Source organism: Ictidomys tridecemlineatus, chromosome X, assembly GCF_052094955.1.
Source record: "Ictidomys tridecemlineatus isolate mIctTri1 chromosome X, mIctTri1.hap1, whole genome shotgun sequence".
Taxonomy (NCBI): domain Eukaryota; kingdom Metazoa; phylum Chordata; class Mammalia; order Rodentia; family Sciuridae; genus Ictidomys; species Ictidomys tridecemlineatus.
Genome location: NC_135493.1, coordinates 121,533,753 through 121,549,515, shown reverse-complemented (window position 1 = coordinate 121,549,515; position 15,763 = coordinate 121,533,753). Strand labels below are relative to the sequence as shown.

Genomic DNA, 15,763 nt, shown 5'->3' with positions numbered 1-15,763 from the left:
CAAGTTCGAGGCCAGCCTCAACAACTTAGCCAGACCCTGTCTCAATAAACTAAAAAGGGCTGGGAATGTAGCTCAGGGGTTGAGTCCCCAATAAAGCAAAAAGATGAATGAATGAACAAAGCTGCTGAGGACTGAGGAAATATGAATATCTTGAAATGAAATCTTGGTAGATGGGTTGAATGGCAGATTGGACGTCACACGAGTAAAGTTAGTGACTTGGAAAGGAGCTCATAGAAATTGGCCAAAGAACAGATAAAGACAACAGGAAATTGACTTGAAGCTGCTCCCACTGGGCTTTCCTGTGATGGAAAACATCAATACTCACAAGGTTTGGCAAACCCCAAGCAGAACCAGCATCAAGAGGCCCACACCTGCACCCCTGGACTTACGGCTCCTCAGGTGCCACATTGATGATAAATGACGTGGAGAAATCATAAGACAACCAAAGATGGTGGGAAAGATGGGAGAACAACTGTGGATAATGGACAGCTGACTTACCAGATTCCTTAGCGTGGCCTCGAGGGCTCTACTGGGTCTGTCCTTGGGGTACCTAGTACGTCCTCAAAGCAGCTGTGCCCCGGTCCTCCTGGAAAACCTGTGACTGAGCATCCCACGGTGACCCTCTGCCTCTCACAAGCCCTTCCCATCTCCCAAGACGTCACTCACAAGTCCCGGGCCCCACTGGGAGTGTCATGGCACTAGCTGGGCATGGTGCCCAGGGCACAGCCTTGCTCCTGGCCTCGGGGTGGCTGGCATTGCTTGCTTCTGTGTCCACCTCCTGCAGAACTTGAAGAATCAAAGCCAGGGCCAAGGCTTCTCCGTCTTTGTCACCGGTGCCCAGAATGGCATTCAGTGCTGCACCATCCCCAGAGGGCAGTGGAGGAGGTCAAAGCCATCATGCTGCTGCTGTAACCCGAGACACGAGTGCCACCGTCCCCAGCCTTGCTCACTTCCCTGGTCGGCACCCACCTCTCCCACAGAAGGGGCTTCCCGAGCTGGGCATCGGCGGTCCTGACAGCGTCTCCCTGGGGCTGTGCCGTGTTTTTCTGGGCTGAGCTGTTCTCTGGCCCTGTTCTGCCCACCACTGTTAAGGGGCTGCCCGGGGTCTGATTTCTAGCGGCCCTGCCTCTGCCTCCGCCGCCCCGCTTGGCTCTAGAAGTGGGTCTTGATTGCTGCTTCTAAGCCGAGCTCTGGCTGAACGGACGGATGGAGACCGCTCCTCCCCGAGACCTGTGAATGAGCTGCTTCTGGACGCTTCCCAGGGATTGTGACTTGGTGGCAGAGGGAGAAGGTTCCACTCCTGGGAAGGAATCCATTTCTCCCTGGAGGACTGAAGGGGGGTTCCGCTGGGGATGGACGTCGGTGCTCAGCAGCCCTAAGAGATCTGCCTGTGGGCTCGCTCCTCTCCACAGCTGCAGCAGGGACGGATGCCCAGGCTGCCCCAGGGAGGATTGTGTTCCTCCTGCGTGTGTTTCCTGTCCAAGACAGCCTGGGTCCGTTTCCCTTGCACTTCTGTGTGGCCTGTGGGTGTGGATTTGTGCCTTCAGGTTGCATTGCTGTCTAGCCGGGCAGAGAGAGAGAGAGAGAGATACTGGGGACTGAGCCCAGGCTGCTCTGCCCAGTGCCTCCCCCCCACCTTTATTTTAGTCTAAGTTGCTAAGGCTGTCCTGGTATTTGCCATCCTCCTTCCTCAGCCTCCTGGATTGCCGGTGCATACCACCGCGCCTATTTAAAGCGCATAGGAAAATGGTGTCCAAAGTCCAGCTTCAGAAATAGCTGTGGTTTTATTGGTTTTATCTGCCCTCCTTGTTATATGTGAATTCCTCATTTGGCTTTCATCCTAGTAGAGACTTTTTTCGTGAAGGAAGTGTGCGTGGGAAGGCTGAGTGGTTCTTACCTCCTGGGCCTGCAGGGTAAATCCCCAGGCCAGGGCAAGGCTGGCAGGGCACCACCGCCCCCTGGTGGAGGGCCGCCTTACTGCCCTTCCTACACACAGGCTTCCGTTTCTTTCTGAAATCCTTTCCCCTCTTGCAGAATGAGGTCAACGCCATCAAGTGGGATCCTTCAGGAATGCTGCTAGCGTCCTGCTCTGATGACATGACATTAAAGGTGAGGCCAGCATCTCGCGGGATGGACCGTTCAATCCTGGACAAGACCCATGTTCCCCAGGGTCTCGCATTCCACTCCTCTGTTGGTTTTTGTGGGGATCCCTCCTCTGTAAGTTTCCCCCTCACCAAGGCAGCGAATGCCCATTTGTCAGCCAAGGGCTCTGCTGAGGGTCTTCACCTGTCTGAGTCCTTGTCCACTCCCCCACCCTGCTGGGATCCCGCGGGCCAGCAGCCAGAGGAGCACCCCCAGGATGAGAGGTGCTGACCCCCCCCAGGTTGGGGACGCGTTGCTCATGTCGTTGGCCACGCCCTCTCCAGATCTGGAGTATGAAGCAAGACACGTGCGTCCATGATCTCCAGGCTCACAGCAAAGAGATCTACACCATCAAGTGGAGTCCCACGGGACCAGCCACCAGCAACCCCAACTCCAACATCATGTTAGCAAGGTAAGGGGGTCCAGCCCGCGTGCTCCCGTCTCCCCTCTGGGATGCAGCCTTAATTCACTCTTGATTTTTTTGGTACCAGGGATGGAACCCAGATATACTCCACCACTGAGCCCCATCCCGAGCCCGATTTTCTTTAGAGACAGGGTCTCGCTGAGTTGCTTAGCACCTTGCTTTTGCTGAGGCTGGCTTTGAACTTGTGATCCTCCTGCCTTGGCCTCCTAAGTGGCTGGGGTTACAGGCATGCACCGCTGTGCCCGGCTTAATTTACTCTTGAGCAAAAAAAGAGAATTTTGCTGGTGTGTCCCCAGTGTTTTGAAGCCCATCCAGCTAGACAGAAGGCTACTGCATTTTGAAGGTGCCAACGAGATAATACTGTTTTCTCTGGATATCCATAGGGGTTGGTTCCTGGATGAGCTGTGGATACTGAAATCACAGGTGTGGTGCTCAATCCCTCATGTGTTGGCATATAACCTGTGCACGTCGTCTAGAACTTCGCATCCTCTGTAGCTCACTTGATACCTGATGCTGTCTAAGTGCATGAGCCATTGTTAGACGGCATTGTTGAGGGCCTGTGACGTATTCAGTACCGGCAGTCTTTTTCCTAGTTGTTTCTGATCTGTGGTTGATGGAATCTGCCGTTGCACCCCCTTGCAGATGTGAAGGGCCAGCTCAATCAGATGAGGCCTGATTGCTTTAGCTGTGAGACCCGTAGCAGGAATCACGTCTGTATCAGGCCTCAGTAATTTGGCTTTAGCAAAAATTTTTTACTATAACAAAACTGAAAGCCTTCAGCTTAGACCTGGGTTTGCTGCATCCCACTCAGAGCTGCTAGCAGCAGGAATTTTGGGTGGAGATCAGAGGTTCCCCAGCTCCAGCCAGATCTGCCTGCCCCAACATTTGACAGTGAATTTTCTAAGATACCAGAACTGGGAAAGCGTGGTCATCAGGAACAAAGGTGACCTTCCCAAAAGGCAGAGCTTCAGGCCACAGAATCGCTGCATCCTGATGCACACTGTACCCCAAGGATGTGGCAGTCCACTCTTGGTTTATTTTCTTGTAGTTCTGAGGATGGAACCCAGGGCCTTTACACACCAGCCAAGTGCTCTGCCACTGAACTACACCCGCAGCCCCAATGCTTAGAAGAACATTGCTGTGACTTATGCATGTAATCCCAGCAATTTGGGAGGCTGAGGCAGGAGGATTGCAAGTTGGAGGCCAACCTGGGCAACTTGGCCAGGAGCTGGATTTGACTCTGAGCAATGCAAAAGAAAAACAGGAAGTAAATGAGTATCCATTTGTTTCCCTTATAACAGCGCCAAAGATAAAGCTCCCTGTAGTGTCTTGAGTTTATATTCCAGAAGAGAAAATGGTTTGTTGTTCGCTCACGGCAGAGGCTGGAGGGAAAGGCTTCTGAGGTGTCGCAGAGATCTGTGAAAAGCTGGCCTGCTGACCTGCTTGTGCTTTCTGTGCTTCTCTTCCCAGTGCTTCGTTTGATTCTACGGTGCGACTGTGGGATGTGGAGCGGGGCGTTTGTATCCACACACTAACCAAACATCAGGAACCTGTCTACAGTGTAGCCTTCAGTCCTGATGGCAAATACTTGGCCAGTGGCTCCTTTGACAAGTGTGTCCATATCTGGAATACTCAGGTAATCTCGCGGCCCTGCGGCCCCAACCTTCCCCGAGCTTGCAGCAGTGACTTGTTAGGACGACCTAAAGCAGAGAGCAAGGCTGGACTCCCCAGGCAGACCCAGCCAGTGCTGCCTGCCTTGTGCTCCCAAGGGTGTGGGGTCTTCCCCTCCCCGAAGCCTAGAGCAGGTCCCTTCCTCCAGGAGGTGTGCGTCTCTGATGTCCCCAGAGTTCTGGGCCGATGACTTGGAGCCAAGCTCTGAGCTTGTCATCTTGGAAGACCTTCTAGAAGGAGTTGCCACCTTCAGTGCTCTGGGGAAAGCTGGAAAGGCTGCCCCCTGGTGGAGGGTGGTGGGAGGCGTCCCTTCATCTCAGCAGCTCAGGGGCACCAGCCAACCCGGACCCTGCCAGTGTCACTGTGGTAGCACCATGTCAATACTGGGCTGTCCTTTCACAGGGGACTAAAAAGAATCGGGAGAGCTCTCGATTCTCATCTTGATGGCTCGTTGTATGTTTGTTGTGCTGGGGATCCAGTGCAGGGCTTCAGGCTTGTGGGCCAGCGCTGTACCCTGAACCGCCCCCAGAGCCCTCTATTCCCATTCCAATGGGAGAGAAGGTGGTGTGATTGAAGCCACTGGAAATAACCAAGGATCTGGGTTTCTTCCAAGTACATTTTGCTGCCATTTCATAGAGATCGAGGGGCTGGGATATGGCTCAGTGGTGGAGCGCTTACCTGGTAGGCATGAGACCCTGGGTGCAGTCCCTAGCACTGCAGATAAGAAGGCTGATGATGCTATATATGCACGTGTCTATGTGTGCATAAGTAAATGTGTGTAGGACCAAACCAATATGGGCAAGAAACAAAAACAAAATACGGGGGGCCCTGGGGTAATACCACCCTTTAAAGACTCTGGTTGATGACAGCCCATTGGCCCAGCCTTGGGACATCTCCCACTGTAACCAGTCCAGTGTTGAGGGTTTGAGTCTCCCCAGCACCTGCTTCACACCTCTCTGGCGCTTGTCAAGTTAACGCTGTCCGGTTCCCACCAGAAGCTAATAGCCCGTGGTCTTAGCTAGCACCCCGGGACCAGAGGGGCATGCATTTGTTCTTTCAAACTACTTGTCCAGGGAATAACTTCATGACATGTTTGTGAAGAGACTTACTGATGGTCATTACATAGCTGCCTGATTCTTGGAAGACCTGAAGGCACCCAAGTGGTACCCCTTGACTAGTGACCAGACACCTGGACAGGAGTTGGGGGGGACACACTTGTGGTGGGAACTGGGAAGGAAAAAGCTGTAGAGGACAGGGAGAACCCGGACCACGAGGTTGGTATGACCCCCAGCAAGGGGGTCAGCAAGGAAAGGGCCAAGGTCACAGCTGAGTGTTGGAGCACTAGCCAGGCACGTGGGAGGAGGCCCCGGATCCCATCCCAAGTGCCATTAAGAAGAGGAAACTAGGGGCTGGGGCTCAGCGGTAGAGCACTCGCCTGGCATGTGCAAGGCGCTGGGTTTGGTCCTCAGCACCACATAAAAATAAATAAAAAAGGTATAAAACATCACATGGGTCTTTAATAAGAATTTCTTAACTTTTTTTAAGAGCCGGTGGATAGTCCCTGAGGCACATGTGTGCGGCCCACAGCCCCAGCTGACCTAGGCTCCCCGCACCCCAGTCTCTGGCTGGGGACAGCCATGGCCGGTGCTCTGCGGGTCAGGGGCAGTCCCATCCTTGAGAGTTGGTGGTCTGAGGGTTACATGTCCACAGCCACCAGTGTCGAGGGGAAGTCCTTTTCGGCGCTCCACAGTGGGGCATTTTTGTGATGGACAGTGGGGTCAGGTGAGGAGGAGTGACCGTTGTACCCCTGCCAGTTGGCGGGGCTCCTCGCCTAGCAAGTGACGGTTGCTTTCCTTTGCAGAGTGGAAGTCTCGTCCACAGCTACCGGGGCACGGGTGGCATCTTCGAGGTGTGCTGGAACGCTCGAGGAGACAAAGTGGGCGCCAGTGCGTCCGATGGCTCTGTGAGTGGCACCTCAGGTTGCTGGGGACTGGAGTGGGTGGGGGGCACCCAGGGAACTTCCAGGCTCCCCGTCCTGCAGCTCCGGCACTCGGCAGGCGCTCCACCTGCTGTTGCGTGAAGGAATCTCCCACTGGGGTGGGTACCACGTCTGGGCCTGCCCTTCTCTTGGTCCTGTAGTCGGCATCCTTTTGAGTTTGGTTCTCAAACTGGGTGACTGCTGTCTCTGAGGGGAGATGGTAGACGGGAGCCTTTGGGGTCAGGGCTGATTTCAGGAAGGGCGCTACTGGCGTCTTGTAGGTGGAGACCAAGGTGCGGTTAACCCTCCTGCCATGCCCAGAACATCCCTGCAGCACAGAAGTGGCCGACCCAGATGTCCCTAGTGCCAGGGTTCGAGACTTGCTCAGTCTCAGCTGTGCATTCCTGCCTCAGCCTGGGCCCCGCGGGTGGCAAGAGGTGGCCTTCCATTCAGCAGGTCCCCTGGGTCCGTGTTCTATTTCTGTGGCATGTCCACATTTTTATTCCCTCCAGGACTTGAGGCTGCCCTGACGGCTAAGGCAGGGGCAGTGTCTGCCTGCTTGGCTGAGTGTCGGCGTGTCCCCCAGATGTTCCCCAAGGGCAGGGTTGTGTGGTCTGTGCCCCCACACTGTGGCTGCTCTGTGGGTTCCTAAGTCGTCTTTGACCCAACTTTCCCTATTGATCTTATTCACTTGATGAGCTGCTCAGAAATCAGCCTGTTACTACAGATTGTCTGTCCCTTCAGGATTCTGTTCCGATAGAAGGTGATTTTTATTGGTACAGGGATTGAACCCAGGGGACTTGACCCCTGAGCACACCCCAGCCCTTTTAAAAAGTATTTGAGCCAGGGTTGAAGTTGCTTAGGGCTTTGCTTAAGTTGCTCTCCCGACTTCCAAATCCGGATCCTCCTGCCGCAGCCTTCTCAGCCACTGGGATTACAGGTGTTGGCCACCGTGCCTAGGAAAAAACTTTTTTATTAAAAAACAAAAAACTAGACTGGCCAGTATTCTCAAGAGCCCCACACAGACTTGTGTTCTGGGGGAGAGAAAAATAACTGCAGGTGTAAGCAGAGGGTTCTGGGAGGAAGGTGCGAACAGGATTGTGGAAGATGCAGGGGATTATGGGAGAAATGAGAACTGGATTGTGAGAATCCAGGAACAGGATTCTGGGAGAAGCCAGGGGTCAGTGGGAGAAATAAGAACAGGAGATACTGGGAGGAGGAGGACTTGCAGGTCGGAGCACAGGATTGTGGGCCAATTAAGAGCCAGAGGATTCTGAGAACCAAGGGGTTCCAAGAGGAATAGAGAACAGGATTCTGGGTGAAGGAAGTATTTGGGGTCAGCATACAGGATTCTGGAAGGAAGGGGAGAAATGGACTGTGGGAGAAGTAAAGGATTGTGAGAAATAAGTGAACATAATTCTGGGAGAGGTAAGGAATGTGGGAGAATCAAGTGACCAAAGAAGTCTGAGAGGGAGGTCTTGACAGAGGAGGTAGGTCTTGACAGAGGATTCTGGGAGGGAGGGAAGAAGGGAATTGGTGAAACAAAGGATCATGGGAGAAGAATTGTGGGAGAAAGGACTAATGGATCAGAGCAACGGATTCTGGGAGGAAGGTGAGAGCAGGATTGTACGAAAAGCAAGGAATTGTGGGAGAATTAAGGGACAGGATTCTGGGCGAAAGGAGGACTTGCGGTCCAGGGCAGAGGATACTGGGCGAAAGGTGAAAACAAGATTGTAGGAAAAGCAAGGAATTGTGGGAGGATTAAGGGACAGGATTCTCGGTGGAAGGAGGACTTGGGGGTCGGGTCAGAGGATTCTGGGAGGAAGGTCTGAACAGGCTTGTGGGAGAAGAAGAAGATTGTGAGAGAAATAAGTGAACTGGTTTCTGGGAGAGGCACGAGATTGTAGGAGAATCAAGTGACCAGAGAATTCCGGGAGAAAGACGGTTTTGTAGGTCGTGACAGGATTCTGGGAGTAAAAAAGAGGATTGTGGTTGAAACAAAGAATTAGGGGAGAAGAGGATTGTGAGAGAAGACTAGTGGGTCAGGGCAGAGGATTCTGGGAAGGTGGTGAGAAGATTTTAGAAAAAGCAAGGAATTGTGGGAGAATTAAGGGACAGGATTTTGGGCGAAAGAAGGACTTGCGGGTCCGGGGCAGAGGATTCTGGGCGAAAGGAGGACTTGCAGGTCCTGCGGCAGAGGATTCTGGGCGAAAGGTGGAAAACAGCATTGTAGGAAAAGCAAGGGATTGTGGGAGAATCAAGCTACCAGAGGATTCTGGGAGAAAGAAGGGCTTGTGTGTCATGGGTGATTCTGGGAGAAAGATGTGAACAGGATTGTGGGATAATGGAAGGCCAGGGGGTTGTAGGAGGAAGGAGGATTAGCCGATCAGAGGAGGGGATTCTGGAAGGAAGGTGAGAACAGAATTATAGGAAAAGCAAGAAATTGTGGGAGAATTAAGGGACAGGCTTCTGGGAGAAAAAAGGACTTGCGGGTCTCGGCAGAGGACTCTGGGAGAAAGGAGGACTTACAGGTCTGGGGTAGAGGATTCTGGACAAAAGGAGGACTTGCGGGTGGCGGCAGAGGATTCTGGGAGAAAGGAGGACTAGCAGGTCTGTGATAGAGGATTCTGGACAAAAGGAGGACTTGTGGGTCCGGGGGCAGAGGATTCTGGGCAAAAGGAGAGAGGATTGTAGGAAAAGCAAGGAATTGTGGGAAAATCAAGCTACCAGAGGATTCTGGGAGAATGAAGGGCTTGTGTGTCACGGCTGATTCTGGGAGGAAGGAGGACTTGGGGGTCAGGGCAGAGGATTCTGGGAGGAAGGAAGACTTGGGGTGGGGCAGAGGATTCTGAGAGAAAGGAGGACTTGGGGGTCGGGCCAGAGGATTCTGGGAGGAAGGTCTGAATAGGCTTGTGGGAGAAGTAGAAGACTGAGAGAGAAATAAGTGAACTGGTTTCTGGGAGAGGCACGAGTGACCAGAGAATTCTGGGAGAAAGGTTTTGTGGGTCATGATAGCTGGTCAGAGCAGGGGATTCTGGGAGGAAGGTGAGAACAGAATTATAGGAAAAGCAAGGAATTGTGGGAGAATTAAGGGACAGGATTCTAGGAGGAAGGAGGACTTAATGTCCCAGGGCAGAGGCTTCTGGGAGGAAGGACGACTTGCGGGTTAGGGGCAGAGGATTCTGGGCGAAAAGAGGGAACAGGATTGTAGGAAAAGCAAGGAATTGTGGGAGAATCAAGCTACCAGAGGATTCTGAGAGAAGGGCTTGTGTGTCACAGCTGATTCTGGGAGGAAGGTGTGAAGAATGAGGGATAATTGAGGGCCAGAAGGTTTTGGGAGAAGCAAGGAGTGGTGGGAGGAAGGAGAACCAGGATTCTGGGAGTAAGGAGGATTAGCCGGTCAGAGCAGGAAATTCTGGGAGGTAAGAACATAATTCTCCCACAATTCCTTGCTTTTCCTATAATTAAGGGACAGGAACCTGGGAGAAAGGAGGACTTGGGGGTTGGGCCAAAGAATTCTGGGAGAAAAGAGGACTTGCAGGTCTGGGGTAGAGGATTCTGGACAAAAGGATTTGTGGGTTCCGGGGGCAGAGGATTCTGGGTGAAAGGAGAGACAGGATTGTATGAAAAGCAAGGAATTGTGGAAGAATCAAGCTACCAGAGGATTCTGGGCGAATGAAGGGCTTGTGTGTCACGGCTGATTCTGGGAGGAAGGAGGAATTGGGGGTTGGGCCAGAGGATTCTGGGAGGAAGGTCTGAACAGTCTTGTGGGAGGGGTAAGATTGAGAAATAAGTGAACTGGTTTCTGGGCGAGGCACGAGATTGTAGGAGAATCAAGTGACCAGAGAATTCTGGGAGAAAGGTTTTGTGGGTCATGACAGGATTCTGGGAGTAATAGAGGAAGACTAGTGGGTCAGAGCAGAGGATTCTGGGAAGAAGGTGAGAAGATTATAGGAAAAGCAAGGAATTGTGGGAGAATTAAGGACAGGATTGTGGGAGAAGCATGGGATTATGGGACAATCACCTACCAGAGGATTGTGGGAGAAAGGACTGGTGGGGCAGGGAGAGGATTCTGGGAGGAAGGTAAAAGGATTATAGGGAAAAGCAGAGGATTGTGAGAGGAGCAAGAACAGGATTCTGGGAGGAAGGACTAGTTGGTCAGAGCAGAGTTCTGGGAGGAAGGTAAGAATTTAGGAAAAGCAAGGGATTGTTGGAATTAAGGAACAGAGGATACTGGGAGAGGCATGGGATTGTGGAAGAATTAAGCTACCAGAGGATTCTGGGAGAAAGAAAGGGCTTGTGTGTCATGGCTGATTCTGAGAGGAAGATGTGAGCAGGATTGTGGGATAATTGAGAACCATAGGGTTCTGGGAGAAACAAGGAGTTGTGGGAGGAAGGAGAACAGGATTCTGGGATTAAGGAGGATTAACTGGTCAGAGCAGGGGATTCTGGGAAGGAAGTAAGAACAGAATTATAGGAAAAGCAAGGAATTGTGGGAGAACTAAGGGACAGGATTCTGGGAGGAAGGAGGACTTGCACGTCCCAGGACACAGGATTCTGGGAGGAAGGAGGACTTGCGGGTGCGGGGCAGAGGATTCTAGGCGAGAAAAGAACAGGACTGTAGGGAAAGCAAGGAATTGTGGAAGAATCAAGCTGCCAGAGGGTTCTGGGAGAAGCATGGAATTATGGGAGAATCAAGGGAGAAAGAAGGGCTTGTGTGTCACTGCTGATTCTGGGAGGAAGGTGTGAAGAAGATTAAGGGATAATTGAGGGCCAGAGGGTTCCGGGAGAAGCAAGGAGTTGTGGGAGGAAGGGGAACCAGGATTCTGGGAGTAAGGAGGCTTAGCCAGTCAGAGCAGGGAATTCTGGGAGGAAGGTGAGAACAGAATTATAGGAAAAGCAAGGAATTGTGGGAGAATTAAGGGATAGGATTCTGGGAGAAAGGAGGACTTGGGGGTCGGGTCAGAGGATTCTGGGAGGATGGTCTGAACAGGCTTGTGGGAGAAGTAGAAGATTGTGAGAGAAATAAGTGATCTGGTTTCTGGGAGAGACACGAGATTGCAGGAGAATCAAGTGACCAGAGAATTCCAGGAGAAAGGTTTTGTGGGTCATGACAGGATTTTGGGAGTAAAGAAGAGGATTGTGGTTGAAATAAAGAATTATAGGAGAAGAGGATTGTGAAAGAAGACTAGTGGGTCAGGGCAGAGGTTTCTGGGAAGGTGGTGAGAAGATTGTAGAATAAGCAAGGAATTATGCAAGAGTTATGGGATTATGGGACAATCAGCTACCAGAGGATTGTGGGAGAAAGGACTGGTGGGGCAGGGAGAGGATTCTGGGAGGAAGGTAAGAGAATTATAGGAAAAAAGCAAAGGATTGTGGGAGGAGCAAGGACAGGATTCTGGGAGGAAGGACTTGTTGGTTAGAGCAAAGAGTTCTGGGAGGAAGGTAAGGATTTAGAAAAAGCAAGGGATTGTTGGAATTAAGGAACAGAGGATACTGGGAGAGGCATGGGATTATGGGATAATTAAGCTACCAGAGGATTCTGGGAGAAAGAAGGGCTTTGTGTCACTGCTGATTCTGGGAGCAAAATATGAATAGTATTGTGGTATAATTGAGAGCCTTAGGGTTCTGGGAGAAGCAAGGGGTTGTGGGAGGAAGGAGAACTAGCTGGCCAGAGCAGGGGTTTCTGGGAAGAAGGTGAGAAGAGAATTATAGGGAAAAGCAAGGGATTGTGGGAGATTTGAGAGAACCGGATTCTGGGAGAAAAGGACTCACAGGTCAGAGCAAAGGATTCTGGGAGGAAGGCAAGAACAGAGTTCTGGAAGGAGCAAAGGATTTTGGGAGATTCAAGAGAACAGAGGATTCTGGGGAAAAGGACTTGTGGGCCAGAGCAAAGGATTCTGGGAGGGAGGTGAGAACAGCATTGAGAGAAGCAAGGGATTGTGGGAGATTCAAGAAAACAGGATTCTGGGCTAAAGAAGGGCTTGGAGGTTAGTGCAGGGGATTCTGGAAGGAAGGTGAGAACACGATTGTGGAAGATGCAAGGGATTGTGGGAGAAATGAGAACTCAGGCGAGTGGGAGATACGAAAGATGGCGGGAGAATCAAGCTACTCCAGGAACCGGGGGAAGCAAGGGCTTGTGGTAGGATTCTGGTGGCATACGCACGTTGATTCTGAAGGTAACAGGTGCTTTGTTTCCTTCCAGGTGTGTGTGTTGGATCTGCGGAAGTAAACGTCAGAGGGGAAAGGACAAACCCTAGCGGACCAGCAGTGGATGCGTGGGGTCGCCGCTGTCTCCCGTGTTGGAGCTTGACTTGCGTTAGCGTGTACTTGGAAGTCCACTTGTCCCTGGCCACAGGAGTCTCTCTTTCTCGTCATCTTCATCCTGAAGTTGGAAATCACAAGCCCGTGGGAAGGTCGCGCCCAGGCCGTCTGAGCCAGGGGCGGCGCAGGCCCGTTTCCATCCGAGTGGGCTCGTGGCTTAGTGGGAAGGGGATGGTAAAAAGCTGTGCCAAAAAAAAAAAAAAAAATGCTGTGATCAACCAAAAGGTGGGGGCCGCCTCCTTAGGGTCCCCCGGTCGATTTGGACACACGCGGCTCCCACAGAGGCTGCTCCAAGACCATTTGGACCGACGCAGCGCGCGACTGTCCTCCCGGCTCTGTTTTCTAGAACCTGGTTTGTTGGGTGGCTTTTCTGTCCACTGGAGTCCTGTGGCCCAGGGCCTTCCACGTGAGACGGAAACTGTCCGGGGTTCGTGGCTTCTTTCCCCCTTGGTCCTGTCCTTGCCCCCTGCGCCATTCCGCTTCGGTCCCCTCTCCCTTTTCATGCCCCCCCCCACACACACACACACACACAGGCGCGGCCAGGGACAGGGTGACGCGATGGGGAAAGCCTGGATGGACAGCTCTCCCCACCCGTCCACTGCCCCGCTCCCCTCTGCTCTCCCATCGCTGCTCCACACCTTGGGTCTCAAGGGCACTTTTGGCGCATAAATAAGTGCTTTATGTAAGAAGGCAGGGAGGGGGACTTTTTACAGGAGAAAAAAAAATGACTTATAAGAGAAAGAGCCTGGAGTATTTTTGGAAAAAAAAAATATTTTTATGTTTAAACGATTTTAAAATCTTAAAATGGCCATCAGACATAGAGAGCTTTGTGATTCATATTTAAAAAGGAAAAAAAAAAAAAGTCAGACGTCACTGGCAGCCCGAGGTGTCTGGCCCCTTTCCGTCAGCTGCGTGGAAGGCATCAGGAGGAGGACCTTGGGTGGAAGACGGACGGAGGGTCCTGCGAGTCAGCAGCTGAAGAAGTGAGGGAGGCTTCCAGACCGACAGCCGGCCTCTGCTGTCACCTAGGCCTTTTCCCCAGAACATAGCTTCCAGTGTTCACCTCGCCAAGAGCACACACTGCGAAGGTACCTGCAAAGTAGACCTGAAGGCCCCCCAGAGCGTACCTCGGTGGAGAGAAGACACAAAATAACACGGAAGAAGGACTGTCATTCCCGGAGGGGAACCGTTACCTAGGTAGACCGATACTAACCACTTCTACCGGCTTCTCCTTTCTTTCACAAGAGACTAGAAAAAGGGTGGGGACTTTTTGTTGCTTTTGTTTTTAAATGGGTCTTTACTATTTTTTAAAGAATTAAACCAGTTTTTGTGTTCCTAGCAAGGTTTGCTGTCGTGGGATCGGGTGACTGTAGCACCCTCATCACAACTGAACACTGATTTGAAATTGGCAATGGGGGAACAGATGGAAAGACGGGGCCTCTCTGATTTTCCTGTGGGCATAGGGAAGGGCAGGAAGTGTTGGTGAGGCTGTGGAGAAGCCTGGGGGGCTGATTTCAGTCAGCTGTGTGTTCCTGGAGTGGAAGCAGGGTGTAACTCGGACGGATGCATCTCTCCATGGAGCCAAAAGTCACCCGTGGTGGAAGAGCAGGGGCTACCTATACGATTGAGCATGCTCAGAGGCCATTGGCAGATACCAGAGTGCATTAATCCTTCTCAGACCGTGAATTCCCCTCCACTTTGGTATGTGAACTTCACAAGCCCAAAAAGACCAAGAGGTGCTCCTGTTATTGAGTGTTGTGTTCTAGCTGTGGTACCTAAATACTCAGCAAAGAAAGCCAAAGTCGCATGGGTCATCATTGAACAGGTGTCCCCCAGTAGGTTGATAATCTCCTGCCCTGAAGATGCATTAGGTTTGGGGTGCAGATTTGGGGGATCCAGATAAACACTATCTTTACTGTTCCCCAAGTAAAAATGTTTCTCTCTACAGAACACCAGCTGCCCAAAGTTAGCCCATTCCTGGGATATGGCTCCTTGGACAAGCCCTCTACTGCCATGGGCTGTGTCGGGGACTCGCTAGGCAATCTGCACATGGATGTCAGTAGCCAGGGTCTCATTAGCCCCTCGATCAATCTGAGCCTCCTCAGAATTGTCAGGTTGGAGCTACGGGCTGCTGGCTCCTGACAAGTTCCTGCCCAGGAGGGAGCGCGAGAAGGACAAAGCAGCCTGCCCACCTTCCTGCTTCACAACTAGCCTCTGGACTCGAGTGAGCATGGGCCACCAGGGGACCAGACGGGGGCATGCATCTTGTGCCCTCAAGTCCATCCCCCAGCCACAGAACACCATGGTCGACAGCAGTTTGTGGAACCTCCATGTCTACAGACCATTGTTCACCCTCCTGCCAGAGCGCCATTAGATTCATCCTTGTAGTCCAGGGGTGGCCCGTGTATCCTGCAATTACTGTTCTACGTTGTTTACAGCTCTTAATAATTGTGAGGAATGCTTAAGTCTTAGTGACCAAATCTAACCTTGAAAGCAGACATAATGCAGTAATCCTCTTTGGAATCTTTGGTGGGGTTCAAAGTGACCAAGAGCCATGTCCAGCATCTACCTGGGAGGCGAGAGCTGCCCCACGGGGGCCTGGAAGGGCCAGATGGACGTTGCAGGGTTTGATGCTCTGACTCCACACCGTAGGACTTGACTTTTTGTTCTTTCTAAAAATAGATCATGGAGCCAAGTGAAGTGCACTTTGTCCGACGTAAAGATCTGCTTTTTTCCTCGTTACTTTTTCTCCTTTTTTTAACCTCTTGTTCCTGCTTTTTTTCTTCATTGTGTTTCTTGTCAAATGCAGAAATGTTTCTTCCACCACTCACTGAAGTTTTAGATTCTGGCTTCTGCAGTTTTTATTGTCTGTGTCAGACGTACAGCCAGACGTGGTTCTCCGTCAGCATTTTCCAGATTCTGTTCAACGATATCTGTCCCCCATTTTCTCTACTCCCCGCCACTCACTCCTCACGCTCTTGGGAAAGAAAAAAAAATCACCTTGTGTGTCATACATAGCTCATTTGTTTCAAGAGAGAATCGACATCATATTCAGTGTCTTGAATAAATTGCTCTATTTTGATATTAGAGATCTGGGTGCCTGTGGTTTCTCCGTCTGTCTGGGTAACTCCCACATTGACACTGATCAATGGATACAGAATTCTGTCTTTTATGGAAATAACTGCCTCTTCCCAGGATTGCCCCTTAACTGGGGTGGGGGTGTC

General features: G+C 51.7%; 1 protein-coding gene across 4 annotated transcripts in view; it reads left to right on the top strand.

The window, feature by feature from the left end:
- Tbl1x (transducin beta like 1 X-linked) overlaps nt 1–15,628 on the top strand; it is a 130,891-nt gene extending 115,263 nt beyond the window's left edge. For 3 of the 4 annotated variants that reach the window (XM_078035147.1, XM_078035148.1, XM_078035149.1), the window contains 5 exons: nt 2,035–2,109; nt 2,427–2,554; nt 4,037–4,202; nt 6,099–6,200; nt 12,421–15,628. In XM_078035147.1, the coding sequence (XP_077891273.1) occupies nt 2,035–2,109; nt 2,427–2,554; nt 4,037–4,202; nt 6,099–6,200; nt 12,421–12,447 (498 nt within the window). In that variant the 3' untranslated portion in view covers nt 12,448–15,628. Of the gene's footprint in view, nt 1–784; nt 2,005–2,034; nt 2,110–2,426; nt 2,555–4,036; nt 4,203–6,098; nt 6,201–12,420 lie in introns of those variants that run through there. The other variant, XM_078035150.1, reaches the window with a different exon arrangement.
- The last annotated feature ends 135 nt before the right edge of the window (nt 15,629–15,763 follow it).